This window comes from Vanellus vanellus, assembly GCF_965231255.1.
Source record: "Vanellus vanellus genome assembly, chromosome: 27".
In the NCBI taxonomy this organism is placed as follows: domain Eukaryota; kingdom Metazoa; phylum Chordata; class Aves; order Charadriiformes; family Charadriidae; genus Vanellus; species Vanellus vanellus.
In genome coordinates, this window is record NC_138932.1 from 857,164 (window position 1) to 876,399 (window position 19,236).

Below are 19,236 nucleotides of genomic sequence, written 5' to 3' on the forward strand. Positions count from 1 at the left end.
TTTTCTTTACCCAACCTCACAGTGCCTCATTTTACCAGCTTGTAAAAGGGATGTAATGACAGGCATGATGGCTGTACACGGGATTGCAAAGCATTTTTGTAAGATGCTCAGGACTCTGGCAAAGAAACAAAGTGGAGGGATTAGGCAGAGATCAGGGTTTATTGGTGTTGCCAGATCAGCTACATCAACAGCATTTTGTGTTTCATGTAATGGTGTGTCACAGTCTGTCCCTCCCATCACCTCTTTCTTCTCCAGGGCACGTTTGTACACCAATGTCCCCCATGAAGAGGCATATAATTCTCCCGCATCACATGAAATCAGTGTCATGAAGCTTGTACTCTTGATCTCACGATGACCTGGGATTTCCGCCACCGGCCCCTGGCCAATGCCCCAGGCAGTCTGGGACATGTATAAAAGAGCTGAGGGCTTCACAGCCCTCCATCCACCTTCCTCCGCTTGACTCTCCTCATCAACTGGGTAAGTCCAGATCCCGTAAGCCTCCTGGCGATCTCTCCCTGTCCCCCTCCATGCAGACCCTTCCCCACACCTTTGCCTAATCCCTGGTGTCTTTTCCAGGACTCCTTGCCTGCCTGAAAGATGTCCTGCTCCAGCCTCTGCATCCCTTCCTGTGGGGTGGCCGCCCCGGCCCCGCTGGCTGACACCGCCAACGAGCCCTGCGTGCGCCAGTGCCCCGACTCCACGGTGGTGATCCAGCCCCCGGCCTCGGTGGTCACCTTCCCTGGACCCATCCTCAGCTCCTTCCCGCAGAGCAGCGTTGTTGGCTCAGCGGGAGCCCCCGGCGTTGGAGGGGGCTATGGTGGCACTTTTGGAGGCCGAGGTGGTTTTGGAGGCTTTGGGGGCTATGGGGTGTACGGAGGCCTTGGGGGCTATGGGGGCTATGGAGGCTATGGGCTTTATGGGGGCTACGGAGGCCTTGGGAGCTGCGGCTATGGCGGCTGGCGCCGCGGCCACAGGTACCTCAGTGGCAACTGCGGCCCCTGCTAAGCCCCACACTGGGTCAGGCCACAGAGGAAGGAGAGCTCCAGAAAAGCCCCTGGCACATCCCAACACGACGCCCGAAAGAAGGACATCCCTTTAGCATTCCTGGACTGCAGAATATAGACATCTCCTGCCTGCTTGGGGCTCAACTCTGCCCTCCTCCTGCCCTACTTGAGTATCTCTTCAGGACTCATTTCCCATGACAACGCAACCCCATGCTGGGTGCCGTCTTCTGCCTCAGGGCTGATGCTCACTGTAGCTCTGCCCACTGCCAGGAGATGTGTGTTGCCCTTGGCCAGGGCCCTGCTCTTCTCCCAGTTCCCTCATCCCTTGCAACTACAATAAAAGCTGTCTTGCATTGCAATGTCGACCCTTAGGTTTATTTTGTCCTTCCTCCATACCCAATACCCTAAGTGGCATCATGGGTTCCCATGAGCATCCCAGCCAGCTCCCACCCAGGGCCTTGCCAGGGGTATCTGGAGCAGCTCCCTGGCTTCCTCCTGAGTGTCCTTGGGTATAACACCCCTCTGCAGGAGGGTGATCCTGAGCACGGGCAGTCCTCATCTTCTACATCTTCTCCCTCTTTGCTCTCCCTGTCCTTCCTGCCTTAGCCTCCTGAACGCTGCAGCCCAAGAAGAGCTGCTGGGCTCAGCAGTATATTTGACACCAGTTCTAGCTGTTCCCCACAGGCTGCCTGCAGCCCCAGGACTGTGGGTATTGGAAATCGAAAGGAGGCACCATATGGGCAAAGGCCGAGGTCAGGGCCACCTGGGTGGTCACAGGTCCCTAGGGGACAGGGGTAGAAGCCCCCAGCACCTCCCCAACTGCCATGACTCCATCCTCTCCACATTCCTGCACACCTCCTCATCCTCCTCCTGTTTTTTCTCCATCTCCACCTCCTCCTTGGTGCACTTTTGGAACTGCCTTGCCCAAACTGCTTGAGCAGAAGCTCTTTCCGGCTTTCCCTATGTCACCCACCTGCAGCCTGGGGACACAGCTCTGCCCAGGAATGACAGGAGAGCTTCCCACAGCCCCATGCTCTACACCACACTTCGCTGGCCTTTGGCAGCCCTTCCCCACACACCAGCCCACAAAGTAGACCACACTGCCACGCATGCAGCAAGGCACCAACCCACAGCAGCTGTGATGGTGTCACCAGGAATCTCTTCCTCCACTGTGCCCTCAGCAGACACAATGGGAAAACCACGTGAACAGGGACCTGGTGTATGGATCACAATCAGTGTCACAGGTACAAAGCAGATGTGGGGATGTCCAGACAGGGAAACTTCCACAAGACAAGAAGAGGTGCAAAATTCAGTTCAAGCGGTGAAAAAAAAAATCTCTGCTCTTGAAATGTTGTCGCCTTTTGTCTCATCTTCTGTGTTCACAATTCTGGATGAGACATCTTCGCTTGAGATCCCTAGCAGTGATCAAAGTGCTTCCACACTGCCCCTCCTTGTGGCTCTGGCCACAACTCTCTCTGTCCAAGACCACCTTCCAGTGCCGGGATCACAAGATCAGAAGATACTTAGCAGAGAAATCGGGAGGGTAGGCAGTCCAGTCGCCTGCTCTGAGAGCTTTGTGCTCATGTCACTCAACACCCATGGCCATATCATGTCTCTGAGAGGAAACTTAGTTGTGTCTATCTTATCCCTTCCCAGTGGCCCCCTCCTCTAGCTGGGCACAGGGGCATGGCCAGCAGCCCTGTACATGCCTTGTTTGTCTCTGCAATTCCCTGCACCTCCACATGTGACCACGAAGAAGGCAATAAAGGGAGGGGATGCCAGGCATTAAGGTTTTGCAGCGGATTTGGAAGAGCTTCTGCAAGACACCTCTGGCACTTCCACATTTCTGAAGTGGGCTTTGGGAATGTGCTGTGTTCATTGCTGGTGATACACCAGAGAAAGCTCAGTGGGACGTGCTCTACGAGACCCAGCTGGGACTCTCCTCATCACTTGTAACACACTGAGCAAACTGCCCAAAGGCTCCAAGGGCACTGCTGTGGGAGATTCATGCAGCCCACTCTGAGATGTCCCGATGTTTGGGGGGAGAGGGAAAGGAGAAGGAAGGATCAAGGAAAAACAGGGGTCAACATTGCAATGCATGACAGCTTTTATTGTAGTTGCATGGGAGGAGGGAGTTGGGAGAAGAGCAGAGTCCTGGCCAGGGTCTTCCCCTGTCTCCTGGCAGTGGGCAGAGCTACAGCGAGCATCAGCTGTGCTGCAGGAGTAGGCACCAAGTGTGGGTCTCTGTCATGAGGAGGCAACGAGTCTTGAAGGGATGCTCAAGCGGGGAAAGAGGAAGGCAGAGCTTGGCCCCAGGCAAGTACGAGGTTTCCAAGCTCTGGAGCTCAGCAATGCCAAAGGCATGTCCTTCTTTCGGGTGCTGTGTGACGATGTGCCAGGGGCCTTTCCATAGCTCTCCTTCCTCTGTGGCCTGACCCAGTGTGGGGCTTAGCAGGGGCCGCAGTTGCCACTGAGGTACCTGTGGCCACGGCGCCAGCCGCCATAGCCGCAGCTCCCAAGGCCTCCGTAGCCCCCATAAAGCCCATAGCCTCCATAGCCCCCATAGCCCCCAAGGCCTCCGTACACCCCATAGCCCCCAAAGCCTCCAAAACCACCTCGGCCTCCAAAAGTGCCACCATAGCCCCCTCCAACGCCGGGGGCTCCCGCTGAGCCAACAACGCTGTACTGCGGGAAGGAGCTAAGGATGGGCCCGGGGAAGGTGACCACCGAGGCCGGGGGCTGGATCACCACCGTGGAGTCGGGGCACTGGCGCACGCAGGGCTCGTTGGCGGTGTCAGCCAGCGGGGCCGGGGCGGCCACCCCACAGGAAGGGATGCAGAGGCTGGAGCAGGACATCTTTCAGGCAGGCAAGGAGTCCTGGAAAAGACACCAGGGATTAGGCAAAGTGCAGGGAAGGGTCTGCATGGAGGGGGACAGGGAGAGATCGCCAGGAGGCTTCCGGGATCTGGACTTACCCAGTTGATGAGGAGAGTCAAGCGGAGGAAGGTGGATGGAGGGCTGTGAAGCCCTCAGCTCTTTTATACATGTCTCAGACTGCCTGGGGCATTGGCCAGGGGCCGGTGGCGGAAATCCCAGGTCATCGTGAGATCAAGAGTACAAGCTTCATGACACTGATTTCATGTGATGTGGGAGAATTATATGCCTCTTCATGGGGGACATTGGTGTACAAACGTGCCCTGGAGAAGAAAGAGGTGATGGGAGGGACAGACTGTGACACATCATTACATGAAACACAAAATGCTGCTGATGTAGCTGACCTGGCAACACCAATAAACCTCGATCTCTGCCTAATCCCTCCACTTTGCTTCTTTGCCAGAGTCCTGAGCATCTTACAAAAATGCTTTGCAATCCCGTGTACAGCCATCATGCCTGTCATTACATCCCTTTTACAAGCTGGTAAAATGAGGCAACAGGATATTGGGCGAAGGAGAAGCCATCCCTCATGCTCTCAGTGACTCCCAAATGCCCACCACCTGCCAGTGCCCATGGGGGCTGGGGGCCTTTTGAGGAAACAGGTTAGGAGCATCCCTCAGCCTTGGCCATCTCCATGGCTGTACTTGAGGGCTGTATTTGGGTCTCCCCAATTTATAGCCATGCGAACAGCAGGGGCACTCTTTGCTCTGTGGTGTGAAGACCCATATACATGGGGGCACGGTGGGGAGCAGTGAGATCAGGCAGCAAGGTCTTGTGTGAAGGGTGGATGTGCAGAGCGGAGCTGAAGTGCAGAAAGAGGAAGGGGACACTCTCTGCATCCTTGGCAATGTGTCTGTGAGCGTGGTCATCCCTGAGTGCTCTCTAGAGAGGCTTGATTACTCATCTGGCATTGAGCGCTGTGCCAGGAGATGCTGGCTGAGCACCTAGACAGCACCAGGCTGCATGTGGCCACGCTCGTCACAGGCATAGGCACGTTTGTAACTGCTGGCTCTGGGCTTACAACTGGGCTTCTGCCGCGTGTGGTGTGGATGAACACAGAAGTCTTCTGCAAGATGCCCAGGACTCTTCTAGGTAGGAAAAATGAGGATTAGAGAAACAATTATAATTATAGGTGGTAGAGGAACACCTTGACTTTCATGTGATGGCCTGTCAAGTTCTGTCCTCCCATCACTTAATTTTTCTCCAGGGAGGTAGCACATGACTGTCCCAGATAAGGAGGCATATAATTCTCTAGAAATCAGTGTCATGAAGCTTTATAGTGGATTTCATCATTACCTGGGGTTTTCGCCACCACCTTCTGCCCAATGCCCCAGGCTGTCTGAGACATGTATAAAAGAGCTGAGAGCTTCACAACCCTCCATCCACCTTCCTCCGCTTGACTCTCCTCATCAACTGGGTAAGTCCAGATCCTGGAAGCCTCCTGGCGATCTCTCCCTGTCCCCCTCCATGCAGACCCCTCCCTGCACTTTGCCTAATCCCTGGTGTCTTTTCCAGGACTCCTTGCCTGCCTGAAAGATGTCCTGCTCCAGCCTCTGCATCCCTTCCTGTGGGGTGGCCGCCCCGGCCCCGCTGGCTGACACCGCCAACGAGCCCTGCGTGCGCCAGTGCCCCGACTCCACGGTGGTGATCCAGCCCCCGGCCTCGGTGGTCACCTTCCCCGGGCCCATCCTTAGCTCCTTCCCGCAGTACAGCGTTGTTGGCTCAGCGGGAGCCCCCGGCGTTGGAGGGGGCTATGGTGGCACTTTTGGAGGCCGTGGTGGTTTTGGAGGCTTTGGGGGCTATGGGGTGTATGGAGGCCTTGGGGGCTATGGGGGCTATGGAGGCTATGGGCTTTATGGGGGCTACGGAGGCCTTGGGAGCTGCGGCTATGGCGGCTGGCGCCGTGGCCACAGGTACCTCAGTGGCAACTGCGGCCCCTGCTAAGCCCCACACTGGGTCAGGCCACAGAGGAAGGAGAGCTCTGGAATAGCCCCTGGCACATCCCGACACGATACCCAAAGGAAGGACATCCTTCGACACTGCTGGGAGCCAGAACCTCGATTTGTTGTGCCTTCTCTGAACCCACCGTTGCCTTCCTTCTGCCCTCATCATCATCCTTCAAAGCTCCCTGACTCCTGATGTCAGAGAGCCGCACTGACTGCCTATTCCTGCAGAATGGCTGTTGCTTGCCATCGCCCTGCCCACAGCCAGGAGATGTGACCTGCCCTTGGCCAGGACTCTGTCTGCTCCCAAGTCTCTCCTCCCCTGCAAATGCAATAAAAGCTGTCTTGCATTGCAATGTTGAATTCTGTTTTTTCTTCATCATTTCTCCATACCCAATACCCCAGTGGCATATTTGGCTCCCTAAGACTTCCCAGTAGCTGCCACACATGGAACTTGCTGGAGCCACCTCTCTTCCTCCTGCCTATCCTTGAGAGCACATTCTTACACAAGCCAGTTGCCTACAGCAATGCCACGCTCATCTCCTTCTACAACAGCTTCTCCGTCTTTGCCCACCTTTCCCCACCTTAGTCTCCTGCCCTCTGCAGCCCAAGAAGAGCTATTGGGCCTAGCCGTGAGTTTGTAGCCCAAGTAAGACATTCCCCACAGGCCGCCTGCAGCCCCAGGGCTACAGGGATTGGGATGCCAATGGAGTCATGCCCAGGAATGACAGGAGAGCTTCCCACAGCCCCGTGCTCTGGACCACACTTGGCTGGCCATATGCTGCTCTTCCCCACACACCAGCCCAAAAAGTAGACCACACTGCCACGCATGCAGCAAGGCACCAACCCATAGCAGCTGTGATTGTGTCACCAGGAACAGTTTCCACCACTGTGCCCACAGCAGACACACGGGACACACCACGTGTACCAGGACACGGCACATGGCTGAGAATCAGTGCAAGGGGGACCTGGGTAGATATAAGGATGGATGAAACATCTTTCTTGAGCTCCCCAGCAGTGACCAATGTGCTACCACACTGCCCCTCCTCGTGGCTCTGGCCACAACTCTCTCTGTCCAAGACCACCTTCCAGTGCCGGGATCACAAGATCAGAAGATACTTAGCAGAGAAATCGGGAGGGTAGGCAGTCCAGTCGCCTGCTCTGAGAGCTTTGTGCTCATGTCACTCAACACCCATGGCCATATCATGTCTCTGAGAGGAAACTTAGTTGTGTCTATCTTATCCCTTCCCAGTGGCCCCCTCCTCTAGCTGGGCACAGGGGCATGGCCAGCAGCCCTGTACATGCCTTGTTTGTCTCTGCAATTCCCTGCACCTCCACATGTGACCACGAAGAAGGCAATAAAGGGAGGGGATGCCAGGCATTAAGGTTTTGCAGCGGATTTGGAAGAGCTTCTGCAAGACACCTCTGGCACTTCCACATTTCTGAAGTGGGCTTTGGGAATGTGCTGTGTTCATTGCTGGTGATACACCAGAGAAAGCTCAGTGGGACGTGCTCTACGAGACCCAGCTGGGACTCTCCTCATCACTTGTAACACACTGAGCAAACTGCCCAAAGGCTCCAAGGGCACTGCTGTGGGAGATTCATGCAGCCCACTCTGAGATGTCCCGATGTTTGGGGGGAGAGGGAAAGGAGAAGGAAGGATCAAGGAAAAACAGGGGTCAACATTGCAATGCATGACAGCTTTTATTGTAGTTGCATGGGAGGAGGGAGTTGGGAGAAGAGCAGAGTCCTGGCCAGGGTCTTCCCCTGTCTCCTGGCAGTGGGCAGAGCTACAGCGAGCATCAGCTGTGCTGCAGGAGTAGGCACCAAGTGTGGGTCTCTGTCATGAGGAGGCAACGAGTCTTGAAGGGATGCTCAAGCGGGGAAAGAGGAAGGCAGAGCTTGGCCCCAGGCAAGTACGAGGTTTCCAAGCTCTGGAGCTCAGCAATGCCAAAGGCATGTCCTTCTTTCGGGTGCTGTGTGACGATGTGCCAGGGGCCTTTCCATAGCTCTCCTTCCTCTGTGGCCTGACCCAGTGTGGGGCTTAGCAGGGGCCGCAGTTGCCACTGAGGTACCTGTGGCCGCGGCGCCAGCCGCCATAGCCGCAGCTCCCAAGGCCTCCGTAGCCCCCATAAAGCCCATAGCCTCCATAGCCCCCATAGCCCCCAAGGCCTCCGTACACCCCATAGCCCCCAAAGCCTCCAAAACCACCTCGGCCTCCAAAAGTGCCACCATAGCCCCCTCCAACGCCGGGGGCTCCCGCTGAGCCAACAACGCTGTACTGCGGGAAAGAGCTAAGGATGGGTCCGGGGAAGGTGACCACCGAGGCCGGGGGCTGGATCACCACCGTGGAGTCGGGGCACTGGCGCACGCAGGGCTCGTTGGCGGTGTCAGCCAGCGGGGCCGGGGCGGCCACCCCACAGGAAGGGATGCAGAGGCTGGAGCAGGACATCTTTCAGGCAGGCAAGGAGTCCTGGAAAAGACACCAGGGATTAGGCAAAGGTGTGGGGAAGGGTCTGCATGGAGGGGGACAGGGAGAGATCGCCAGGAGGCTTCCAGGATCTGGACTTACCCAGTTGATGAGGAGAGTCAAGCGGAGGAAGGTGGATGGAGGGCTGTGAAGCCCTCAGCTCTTTTATACATGTCCCAGACTGCCTGGGGCATTGGCCAGGGGGTGGTGGCTGAAACCCCAGGTCATCATGAGATCAAGAGGACAAGCTTTATAACACCAATTGTAATGTGAGACAATTATATGCCTCTTCATGGGGGACATTGGTGTACATACGTGCCCTGGAGAAGAAAGAGGTGATGGGAGGGACAGACTGTGACACATCATTACATGAAACACAAAATGCTGCTGATGTAGCTGTCCTGGCAACACCAATAAACCCCGATCTCTGCCTAATCCCTCCGCTTTGCTTCTGTGCCAGAGTCCTGAGCATCTTGCAGAAATGCTTTGCAATCCTGCGTACAGCCATCATGCCTGTCATTACATCCCTTTTACGAGCTGGTAAAATGGGGCACTGGGAGGTTGGGCAAAGGAGAAGCCATCCCACCTGCTCTGATTCACTCCCAAATTCTCACCATCTCTGATTTCCTGCAACAGCTGTGCATCTCAGTCTTGGTGTACAATGACACCTCTATTACTTGCCCACCTCCAAGATTCTGGAGGACATTGGGATTTTTAGGTCCTGGATTCACTTAACTCTGGAGAAAGAGTGGAGGAGATGGATCCTGTGCGTGACAAAACACCAAATGCACAGGGGGCAAGTAGAGACATGATAGATACAGCAGTGGGATAGAGCATAGGAGACCTCTGAGAGTGGGGACATATGTGGCGGAGCAGAAGAAGAATGGCACCGGGTTACTGCTAGATCCTTCAGCCTGATGTCTGCGAGCATGGTCCCTGTGAGTGCTCTCTGGAGAGACTTTATTTCTACACTGGGCTTTGAGGGCTGTGCCAGGAGATACTGGCCGAGCACCCAGACAGCACCAGGCTGCACGTGGCCACGCTCCCCAAAGGCACAGGCATGTTGGGCACTGCGGGCTCTGGGCACATGGTTGGGCTTCTGCTGAGTGTAGCATGGCTGAGCACAGCAACCTTCTGCAAGATGCCCAGGATTCTTCCACATAAGCAAAGTGAGGGATTAGGGGCAGATCAGGGTTTATTGATGCCATGAAGTCAGCTGCAGCAGTGCCTTGTCTTTCATGTAATGATGGGTCACAGTCTGTCCCTCCCATCACCTCTTTCTTCTCCAGGGCACAGTAACAGTGCAATGTCCACATTGCAGAGGGATTTAATTGTCTCTCATCACAATCAGTGTCATGAAGCTTGTACTCTTGATCTCATGATGACCTGGGATTTCCACCACTGCGCCCTGTGCCAAAGCCCAAGGCTGTCTGGGACATGTATAAAAGAGCTGAGGGCTTCACAGCCCTCCATCCACCTTCCTCCGCTTGACTCTCCTCATCAACTGGGTAAGTCCAGATCCCGGAAGCCTCCTGGCGATCTCTCCCTGTCCCCCTCCATGCAGACCCTTCCCCACACCTTTGCCTAATCCCTGGTGTCTTTTCCAGGACTCCTTGCCTGCCTGAAAGATGTCCTGCTCCAGCCTCTGCATCCCTTCCTGTGGGGTGGCCACCCCGGCCCCGCTGGCTGACACCGCCAACGAGCCCTGCGTGCGCCAGTGCCCCGACTCCACGGTGGTGATCCAGCCCCCGGCCTCGGTGGTCACCTTCCCCGGGCCCATCCTTAGCTCCTTCCCGCAGTACAGCGTTGTTGGCTCAGCGGGAGCCCCCGGCGTTGGAGGGGGCTATGGTGGCACTTTTGGAGGCCGAGGTGGTTTTGGAGGCTTTGGGGGCTATGGGGTGTACGGAGGCCTTGGGGGCTATGGGGGCTATGGAGGCTATGGGCTTTATGGGGGCTACGGAGGCCTTGGGAGCTGCGGCTATGGCGGCTGGCGCCGTGGCCACAGGTACCTCAGTGGCAACTGCGGCCCCTGCTAAGCCCCGCACTGGGTCAGGCCACAGAGGAAGGAGAGCTATGGAAAAGCCCCTGGCACATCAGAATATTGCACCCGAAGAAAAGACATCTCTTTGGCATTGCTGAGCTCCAGAGCTTGGAAAGCTTGTACCTGCTCGGACCCTAACTCTGCCTTCCTCCTTCCCCACTTGAGCTTCACTCCAGGACCCACAGCCACCTGAAGATGTAGCCCCATGCTGGGTGCAAATTCCTGCATCAGGGCTGATGCTCGCTGTAGCTGTGCCTACAGCCAGGAGATGTGTGCTGCCCTTGGCCAAGGCCCTGCTCTTCTCCCAATTCCCTCATCCCTTGCAACTACAATAAAAGCTGTCTTGCATCACAATGTCGACCCTTGTGTTTATTTCATTCTTCCTCCATACCCAGTGCCCCAAGTGGCATTGAGTTCCCATGAGCCTCCCATCCAGCTCCCACCCAGGGCCTTGCCAGGGGTATCTGGAGGAGCTCCCCGGCTTCCTCCTGAGAGCCCTTGGGTATAACACCCCTCTGCAGGAGGGTGATCCTGAGCACGGACAGTCCTCATCTTCTACAACAGCTTCTCCCTCTTTGCCCTCCTTGTCCTTTCCACCTTAGCCCCCTGAACGCTGCAGCCCAAGAAGAGCTGTTGAGCCCAGCAGTGTTTTTGCCACCAATTTTGGCCATTCCGCACAGGCCGCCTGCAGCCCCAGGTCTACAGGGACTGGGACGCCAATGGGGCCATGTCAAGGGCAAAGGCCCAGGTCAGAGCCATTTCCATGGCCACAGGTCAACAGAGAAGATGAGCAAACCCCTCCACTTCCCCAAATACCCTGATTCTACCCTGTCCACACTCCTGCACACCTCCTCATCCTCCTCCCTTTTTTCTTCCATCTCCCAATCCTCCTTGGAGCACTTCTGGTGCTGTCTTCCCCCACTGGTGGGAGAGAAGGTCTTCCACGCTTTCTCTACGTCACTCATCTGCAGCCTGGTGACAAGGCTCTGCCCAGGAATGGCAGGAGAGCTTCCCACAGCCCCGTGCTCTGGACCACACTTGGCTGGCCATATGCTGCTCTTCCCCACACACCAGCCTACAATGTAGCTCACACTTCTACACAGGCACCAAGGCACCAACCCGTAGCAGCTGTGATTGTGTCACCAGGAACCGTTTCCACAACTGTGCCCACAGCAGAGATGCAGAGTAAACCACATGAACCAGGACTTGGTAGATGTTTGAGAGACAGTGCAAGGGGAACTGAGCAGATGAGGGGATGCTCAGACACAGAAACTTCCACAGAGAGAACTGGTGCAAACTTCAATACAAGCGGTGGAAAAAAATAATGCCTGCTATTGAAATTTTGCTGCCTTTTCTCCCATCCTCTGTGTTTCACCATTGTGGATGAGACATCTTAGCTTGAGATCCCCAGCAGTGACCAATGTGCTGACGCACTGCCCCTCCTCATGGCTACGGCCACAACACTGTCTGTCCAAGACAACCTTGTAGTACCGGGATTACAAGATCAGAAGATACTCGGGGAAGGAAGGTGGATGGAGGGTTCTGAAGCCCTCATCTCTTTTATACATGTCCTAGACTGTCTGGGGCACTGGCCATGGGGGTGGTGGCAGAAACCCCACCTAATCACGAGCACGACATCTTTTGGTTCAGGAGGTGAAGCTGCAAGATAAGGCAGAGCTTGTGTTTAGGGTACCTGCTGGCATGGACAGGGTTTCACAGTGCTCCCAGCCCAGGAGGACCTTGAGCCACATCCTCCCACTGCTTCCCTGCACGGTCTACATCATGCCTCCTGGTCATTGCCACACACCAGCCCTGCTCTCCTGCATCCTCCTACCACCTCTTGCACCTGCCCAGTACAACACCACCCATCCTGCAGTGCTTTGGCACTGGGACCACCCTGTGGCCACCAATGAAATCTTCAGTGTTGCATTGTTGTCCTGGCCACACTGCATGCAAGGAATGCCCTTCCTCAGCCCAGCAGCGGCAAGGACCTTTCTCATCCCCAACTCGGTAGCACCAACAGCACCCAGGCTGGCTCCTACCAGGGCTATGAGCTCTGTGGGCCAGTGTCAGGAGCAGGCCTGGTAGCTTACCATGTCTGGTGAGTCAAGGCGGTTGGGATGTGAAGTGAGGGAAGCCCGGGGCCATGACAGCTTTTATGCCTCGCCGCAGCCCTGCTGCCGGAGACTTCGCAACAAAAGCTGCCCTGAGGCTGCAGGGTAATGTCTGGCATCCTCTGCACCGCCAGCACATGCCTCGCCTCAAAGCCTGGGATTACCAGCGCCAGTTTACACTGGGGGCCATGGAGCAGCCCCCACCCTCAGTGATGTACTGTGGGGCACAGCATAGCGTGGTCCTCCTCAAGTTCTCTCTGGAGGGTCTTCATTACTCCGCGGGGCAGCAAGGGTTGTGCCAAGGCCGCCTGCCTGAGCAGCCGCAGCGAGGCAGGCTGCACGTGCCCATGTTCTCTGCAGGCACAGGCCTGTCAAGCAGCCTCCTGTTTGCATTTTCATCAAGGGGACCTGCAAGCCAAAAATAGCCAGCAATGGTCTGGAGATGGCCAAGGCTCGGGGATGTCCCAAAAGGCCCGTGTGAGCCCCCCAACCATTGCCAGCACGGGGAGATGGTGGGCACATGGGAGCCGCCCCAAGCAGGTGGGATGGCTTCTCCCTTTGCCCAACCTCCCAGTGCCCCATTTTACCAGCTCATAAAAGACACGTAATGACAGGCATGATGGCTGTACGCAGGATTGCAAAGCATTTCTGCAAGATGCTCAGGATTCTGGCACAGAAGCAAAGCGGAGGGATTAGGCAGAGATCGGGGTTTATTGGTGTCGCCAGGACAGCTACATCAGCAGCATTTTGTTTTTCATGTAATGATGTGTCACAGTCTGTCCCTCCCATCACCTCTTTCTTCTCCAGGGCACGTTTGTACACCAATGTCCCCCATGAAGAGGCATATAATTCTCCCACATCACATGAAATCAGTGTCATGAAGCTTGTCCTCTTGATCTCACGATGACCTGGGATTTCCGCCACCGCCCCCTGGCCAATGCCCCAGGCAGTCTGGGACATGTATAAAAGAGCTGAGGGCTTCACAGCCCTCCATCCACCTTCCTCCGCTTGACTCTCCTCATCAACTGGGTAAGTCCAGATCCTGGAAGCCTCCTGGCGATCTCTCCCTGTCCCCCTCCATGCAGACCCTTCCCCACACCTTTGCCTAATCCCTGGTGTCTTTTCCAGGACTCCTTGCCTGCCTGAAAGATGTCCTGCTCCAGCCTCTGCATCCCTTCCTGTGGGGTGGCCGCCCCGGCCCCGCTGGCTGACACCGCCAACGAGCCCTGCGTGCGCCAGTGCCCCGACTCCACGGTGGTGATCCAGCCCCCGGCCTCGGTGGTCACCTTCCCCGGGCCCATCCTTAGCTCCTTCCCGCAGTACAGCGTTGTTGGCTCAGCGGGAGCCCCCGGCGTTGGAGGGGGCTATGGTGGCACTTTTGGAGGCCGAGGTGGTTTTGGAGGCTTTGGGGGCTATGGGGTGTACGGAGGCCTTGGGGGCTATGGGGGCTATGGAGGCTATGGGCTTTATGGGGGCTACGGAGGCCTTGGGAGCTGCGGCTATGGTGGCTGGCGCCGCGGCCACAGGTACCTCAGTGGCAACTGCGGGCCCTGCTAAACCCCAAAAGTCCGTGGAGTTCAATGCTGCATCTACGCTCAGTCTCCCTGGGCCGCACCTCTTCTCCCCTCCCACCACATGCAGAACGAAGCTCCCAGCCCCTGCTCAGGCTGTGGCAAAGCAGCGACGCCAAATTTATGGTCCTTGCCTATTTGCACAGAGCAACCTTGCCGATCTCCAGCTGGCAGCTTTAGGGTTCCCAGCACTGCCTCCCAGAGCTCCTCGCTATCTGCCCCACAGCGAAGCTGTACTCATCCCGGGATGCGTCTGCCCTGCTCTGCCCGGGTCTGAGACCCCCAACCTGCAGTAGGAGGGGGAAACCTCTGGGCTGGAGCCCTGGGCTGTGCCTCACTGCAGCTTTAGGATTTTCCTGATTCCAATTCATTGTTTCTGTGTTGTTTTGTTTCCTGCTGTCACTGTCTATTGCATTTTCCATCCACATTAAAGAACCCACCTTGCACAAATAACCCGGCTTTTGTTTGCTTTGTACGAGTTCGCTCTTCTGATTTTCCATCTTGGCCAGGGATATGTTAATAATGAAGCTTAAGCCCCGTGTTCAAATATCAGATGGCACGCGGGTTAGTGAACAGGGCTTCTGAGAGGTTCAACAGCTTGTGATGGACACCCTTGTGTTGTCACACACAACAGGTATGAAGAAGCTATTAGCCCCAGTGGAAGGGACCGCTTTTGAAGGAAAAAAAATATCGTTGAATTTATTTGTTACTTTGTGGTCCTTTTCTCAAGCAGAAATATACGTCTTCACATTTTTCCACACTAGATAGCCTGAGAAGTTCAAAGCACTTCTCAGATGCTCATGACTATTTTATACATTTATAGTGTGTTATTACTCTATTAAAAGCTTACCGCTCTTGTTAGGTACTTCATTATTGAATAATAGTCACTTCTGAAGTACATGTTGAGACATTGCAATATACGCTTTAGTCAGAATGTGATTTTATAGCCTTCATATTTTCCATTCAAATGTGGTTCTGTACAAACAACCATGATAGACCCTACAATTACTTATTTTGCTGTGTCATCCCAGAAATTTGGATTTCTTTCTAGTTTTATCTTAAGATTTCCTGGAATTGAAGAACCATATATGTGTGTGTCATTCAATGAATTTCTAACTCTTTCTTTTAACTAGGTCCCCTGTTAAAGCAGCTAAATCCATAAATGGTCTGTAGAACTACTGAGATATTAGCAATAATTTCAAGCTAACATTGTCTCTTACTTGTGCACTGAGACACTTACTACTTTCCAGTTTTATCTACTAACTTATTCATAACTTCCAGGTTTTATTTGATTTCGCTAATGAACAATGGAAAGTATGAACAGAGCCAGCTAAATTTATAGACCTTAATGTCAAGATACAGGTTGAACATCAATTCGCACTGGTCTTCTGCAGGGAACACGTCAGGCACCAAAGCTGGCGAGTGCTTTCCTAGGAACAAAGCTCCTCAGAAGCCATGAGAAAGCTCCATCCCCAAAGTTGCTGGAAATGTAATCCACGGCTTTCCTTGCAAAGGTTTTCAGTGGTTTGTGCTGGTGTTTTGTATCGTAGCCCAAATGAGCTCCGTTCCTCTTGTGAGACTGCAATCAAAGTGCCTCTGTGTGTGTTCTTCAAAGGACAGCAATTACATTCACAACAAGGGTTCTACGGTTTAACAGGGCTTTCAAAGCACTTCACTGGCTGGGTTATGCCTGGACTCTGTTACAGCATCGTACTATTAAGAGGTTACTGCTGCTGCCAGTTAGGTACTTCAGTCATGAATAATAGAGTCATTTCAGACTTGCATCAAGGGATCTCACCCTAATAACAACTGTGTGATTGTGCAGCCTGGGAAATTCTCCCCATTTCATTGTCATTCAAATGCAGCCTTGTAGTAACGCTTGCAAACTCGTCCTTACCAGCACTTAATAAGGCGAACGGAAAGTCTGCAACTTTCTGCTCTCTAACAGATCAGGTCTCTAAATCCAGCAACAAAAGCACTGGAGAAAAAGGGATTTTCTCCCAACTTCTTGGCTTATTCCCCAGCTAAATTGAGTTTGCCTGCAGGCAGTCTGTGCATTTACAAATCACTAAGATGTGGTGCTGTTATGTCCAATGTCTGCACATGCACTGTGATGCTAAGGCAAAATTAAAAGAATATTTCCAAATCCTTCCTAGGAAATTCCAGAATGGGTGACTTCATTTTCTGAGATAGTACTGGGTTATTAGTTTGCAAAAGATGTGCTCAGGCTGAGCTGACATTCATAAAAGCTACAGAGCGCAGTATGCCCCCGTAAAACACATCAAGCAGGGGCCAAAAATCTGTGTACATCCAAGTCAGAAAAAGAAAAACAGGGAGGGACATATAGTGATGCTATAACATTTTTAATAAGAATAAAGCTCACAAACACAATCTAAGATAATACAGAAAGCAGAAGCAGAAAGAAGGCTTACAGAGACTAATTTATATCTGCAGAAAATCTCCCAGTTCCATTGGCGCCAGTTTTGCTGCTACAGCTGTAACATTTGATGATCAATTTCCATTTTCAAACTTTTCTATTTGCTTTAAGTCCAATGAAACAAATCGGATCAGATGATTTACAGTTTCTTTGGTATAGCTTCCAAAGCAGTTAAGTCGGGAACATATCCATAGGAAGGCTAGTACAGGTAGACTCTAGATTTCATTAATGTTAGCTGGGAAAGAGCTATTAATGAGTTAAGAAGTTGTTTGGCCACGTTAAGGCCAGTTCCCTTTACATCACCAAATCCATGTAGGGTTAAGAAGTCAGCAGGGAAAAAGGAAGACAAAACGTTTTGGAAGAACATTGGAGAAGTTTTACAGAAACACTGAGCTCCCCGAAGCACTACGGCTTTCAGCCGCAGTCCTGGACTCAGTGCTCCTGCAGACCCTCTCCCCTAACAGCAGCCGTCAATCCAGTAATTAATTCCCAGTCCTCATTTCCCACTAAATCCTTGTGGATTTAGCAGGGGTAGCAGGGGTAGCAGCTCCCATAGCTGTATCTACGGCTGTAGCAGGAAGAGTAGGGGTAGCAGTAGCGGGAGCTGTAGGAGGGGTAGCAGTCCCGGTAACCGCACAGGCTCCCGTAGCCCCGGTAGCTGCAAGGGCTGCCGCAGTCGTAGGTCCGGTAGCTGTAGACGCTCCCGTAGTTGCAGGGAGAGTAGCAGACGTCGTCGCACTGGTTCTGGTAGTAGTAAGTCATCTTGGTGCGATGGAGGGAGGTGGGTCTGAAACTCAACAGGGGAAAAAAAGCCTCTAAGACAATGCTCCCAGTAGCAAGTAAATCTCAAATAAACGCTGCAAGGGAGGGCAGGAGAGCCAACAAACCCAGGCACCCTGCCAGACACCCTCTGTGCTCATCTATTGTTCTATCCTTATTTTTAATGCCGGGTCTTCCCCCTCATCCTCCCTCCTGCCCAGCCTTTCTGAGCTTTCCTGCACAGCCCCACTGGCTGTGCCCATGGATCATGATGGGAGATGGGGTTGTCAACCGTGACGCCTGTGTCAAAAGGGAGCCGCCGGGAAATAAACTGGAAAATCCTTCATAGCCGTACTGAGATAAAGACTTTAAGGGAAAAGAGGGATACACGCAGGACACAGCTTCAAACCCGCAAATATTAATGGAAATCCAGTGAGGAAATAATAACTTACATATAAATAATTCTCATCAAATCACAATCTTAATTCCCAATGCATTAATCTAGATTAGTAACCGGGGGAGAGGGGGAGGGGAAGAGGGAGGGAAACAGTATCAAATCCTTCCCTTCATTATTCACTAGATTTTCTAAATCTATTCTGACTTACCCACTACTGCAAGGAGGATAAGGCAGGAGAAGCGAATGCCTTATTCTCAGCGGTGTGGGTTTTTATAGAGCGCCCGGTCCCGCCCAGCGCGCGAGAGGCATGTCTCCAATTACCAAACACATTTTGCTTCCTTCATGACTCCTTCTCATTGATATACCGGTTCTCCCCGGGGTTTCTGATTATTGGTCCGGCACTGTGACATGCAGGCTACACCCTCCAGGTTTCTTTCATCTCAAAACTATATAGGGCAATTAAGTCTTGGTATCATCATGTTGAATTCCCTTCTTCAGTACAGCAACAAATTGACAGACTATGCAAAAACATACAAATTACCAAACACACCACTTTTGGAAGACCAGCCTCGCCACGTGTGTTGGCCCACGTAATTTGTTGTACCTTTTTTTCCTGAAATACTTGTGGAAGGGGTAGCCTCTCTTTTTCATGTATTTCATAACTTTAATGACACATGAAACAGCACGTTCTTGCCAATCCCTTCCAAAATTTCCTGTGGCCAGCAAAGGGGGAAAGACCATTTCTTTGATTTGATGCCGTCACGCAAATAGGATATTGCTGTGCTGATTGATTCAGCTAGAAAATTGGCCTATAAGAATTAAAATGTCATGTGTATGACGTATTTTTGGAGAAAAATCTTCCGAAGCTATAAATTACAACCTTAATAAAGCATAGAATCAGGATAGCCTGATATACGTTTTTAGAAACTGTGTTACATAACACCGGGGCGGTTTCCAGTAACGTAGTATTAATATTTAAATCATAAATCTCTTTGTACAGGTAAATCTTTAATAAGTATTAATGAAGGCTTTGATATTCAAAATTTAGAGAAAGGCCCAGAACATCTGACATGCCTGTTATTATCCTTCCTTTAGATGCCAGTAAACAGCAGTGTTTTGAGCTGAAGGTCACCAGGGAAGACTGGGATGTTGCTGCTTACCAGGTCACATTCACAGGGCTCTGCATTATTCACTGTCATTAACAACATTAAGTTAAACACCTCAACACCATTAAGAAGATGCCACGTTGAACCATATTTAGCATTTGAGGGACTTCTCGAGAAAACTACGGTTATTACAGAGATATGTTCCTGGTTGTTTTATCTTGTTCCTTGTAATGAACCCCTGAGTGAATCATTTTCTGATCTAAGTGTAAACAATCACTAAGCAGATATTTTTGGATTCAATTAAATTTGCGTCACTTGGGCTGGTTCTCCAGAAGACGGAGTTTTTAAGTTTATTTCATCTATGGTGCAGAGCCTGGAAATTTCAAATATCGTTATTTCTGCTTGAAAGCCTTTAGGTTTATTATTGATTGCTACCTGCTTTTCAGTTCTCATAAAGTCT

At 52.8% G+C, this 19,236-nt stretch overlaps 6 protein-coding genes across 6 annotated transcripts; 4 read left to right on the forward strand and 2 right to left on the reverse strand.

Annotated features, from left to right (window-relative positions):
• Nucleotides 1-392: 392 nt before the first annotated feature.
• On the forward strand, nt 393-1,005 carry LOC309682178 (uncharacterized protein; the record flags this gene model as incomplete). Its single annotated transcript, XM_082496202.1, has 2 exons — nt 393-492; nt 598-1,005. The coding sequence occupies exon 2, from the start codon at nt 598-600 to the stop codon at nt 1,003-1,005; it is 408 nt and encodes a 135-aa protein (XP_082352328.1). The 5' UTR covers nt 393-492.
• Nucleotides 1,006-3,452: 2,447 nt separating this feature from the next.
• On the reverse strand, nt 3,453-3,860 carry LOC309682139 (uncharacterized protein; the record flags this gene model as incomplete). Its single annotated transcript, XM_082496163.1, has 1 exon — nt 3,453-3,860. The coding sequence occupies one exon, from the start codon at nt 3,858-3,860 to the stop codon at nt 3,453-3,455; it is 408 nt and encodes a 135-aa protein (XP_082352289.1).
• Nucleotides 3,861-5,474: 1,614 nt separating this feature from the next.
• LOC309682130 (uncharacterized protein) lies at nt 5,475-5,882 on the forward strand (the record flags this gene model as incomplete). The annotated part of the gene is made up of 1 exon (XM_082496154.1): nt 5,475-5,882. The coding sequence occupies one exon, from the start codon at nt 5,475-5,477 to the stop codon at nt 5,880-5,882; it is 408 nt and encodes a 135-aa protein (XP_082352280.1).
• Nucleotides 5,883-7,925: 2,043 nt separating this feature from the next.
• Nucleotides 7,926-8,333, reverse strand: LOC309682140 (uncharacterized protein; the record flags this gene model as incomplete). Its single annotated transcript, XM_082496164.1, has 1 exon — nt 7,926-8,333. One exon carries the CDS (start codon nt 8,331-8,333, stop codon nt 7,926-7,928), a length of 408 nt encoding a protein of 135 aa, XP_082352290.1.
• Nucleotides 8,334-9,979: 1,646 nt separating this feature from the next.
• LOC309682131 (uncharacterized protein) lies at nt 9,980-10,387 on the forward strand (the record flags this gene model as incomplete). Its single annotated transcript, XM_082496155.1, has 1 exon — nt 9,980-10,387. One exon carries the CDS (start codon nt 9,980-9,982, stop codon nt 10,385-10,387), a length of 408 nt encoding a protein of 135 aa, XP_082352281.1.
• Nucleotides 10,388-13,655: 3,268 nt separating this feature from the next.
• LOC309682136 (uncharacterized protein) lies at nt 13,656-14,063 on the forward strand (the record flags this gene model as incomplete). Its single annotated transcript, XM_082496160.1, has 1 exon — nt 13,656-14,063. One exon carries the CDS (start codon nt 13,656-13,658, stop codon nt 14,061-14,063), a length of 408 nt encoding a protein of 135 aa, XP_082352286.1.
• Between the last annotated feature and the right edge of the window lie 5,173 nt (nt 14,064-19,236).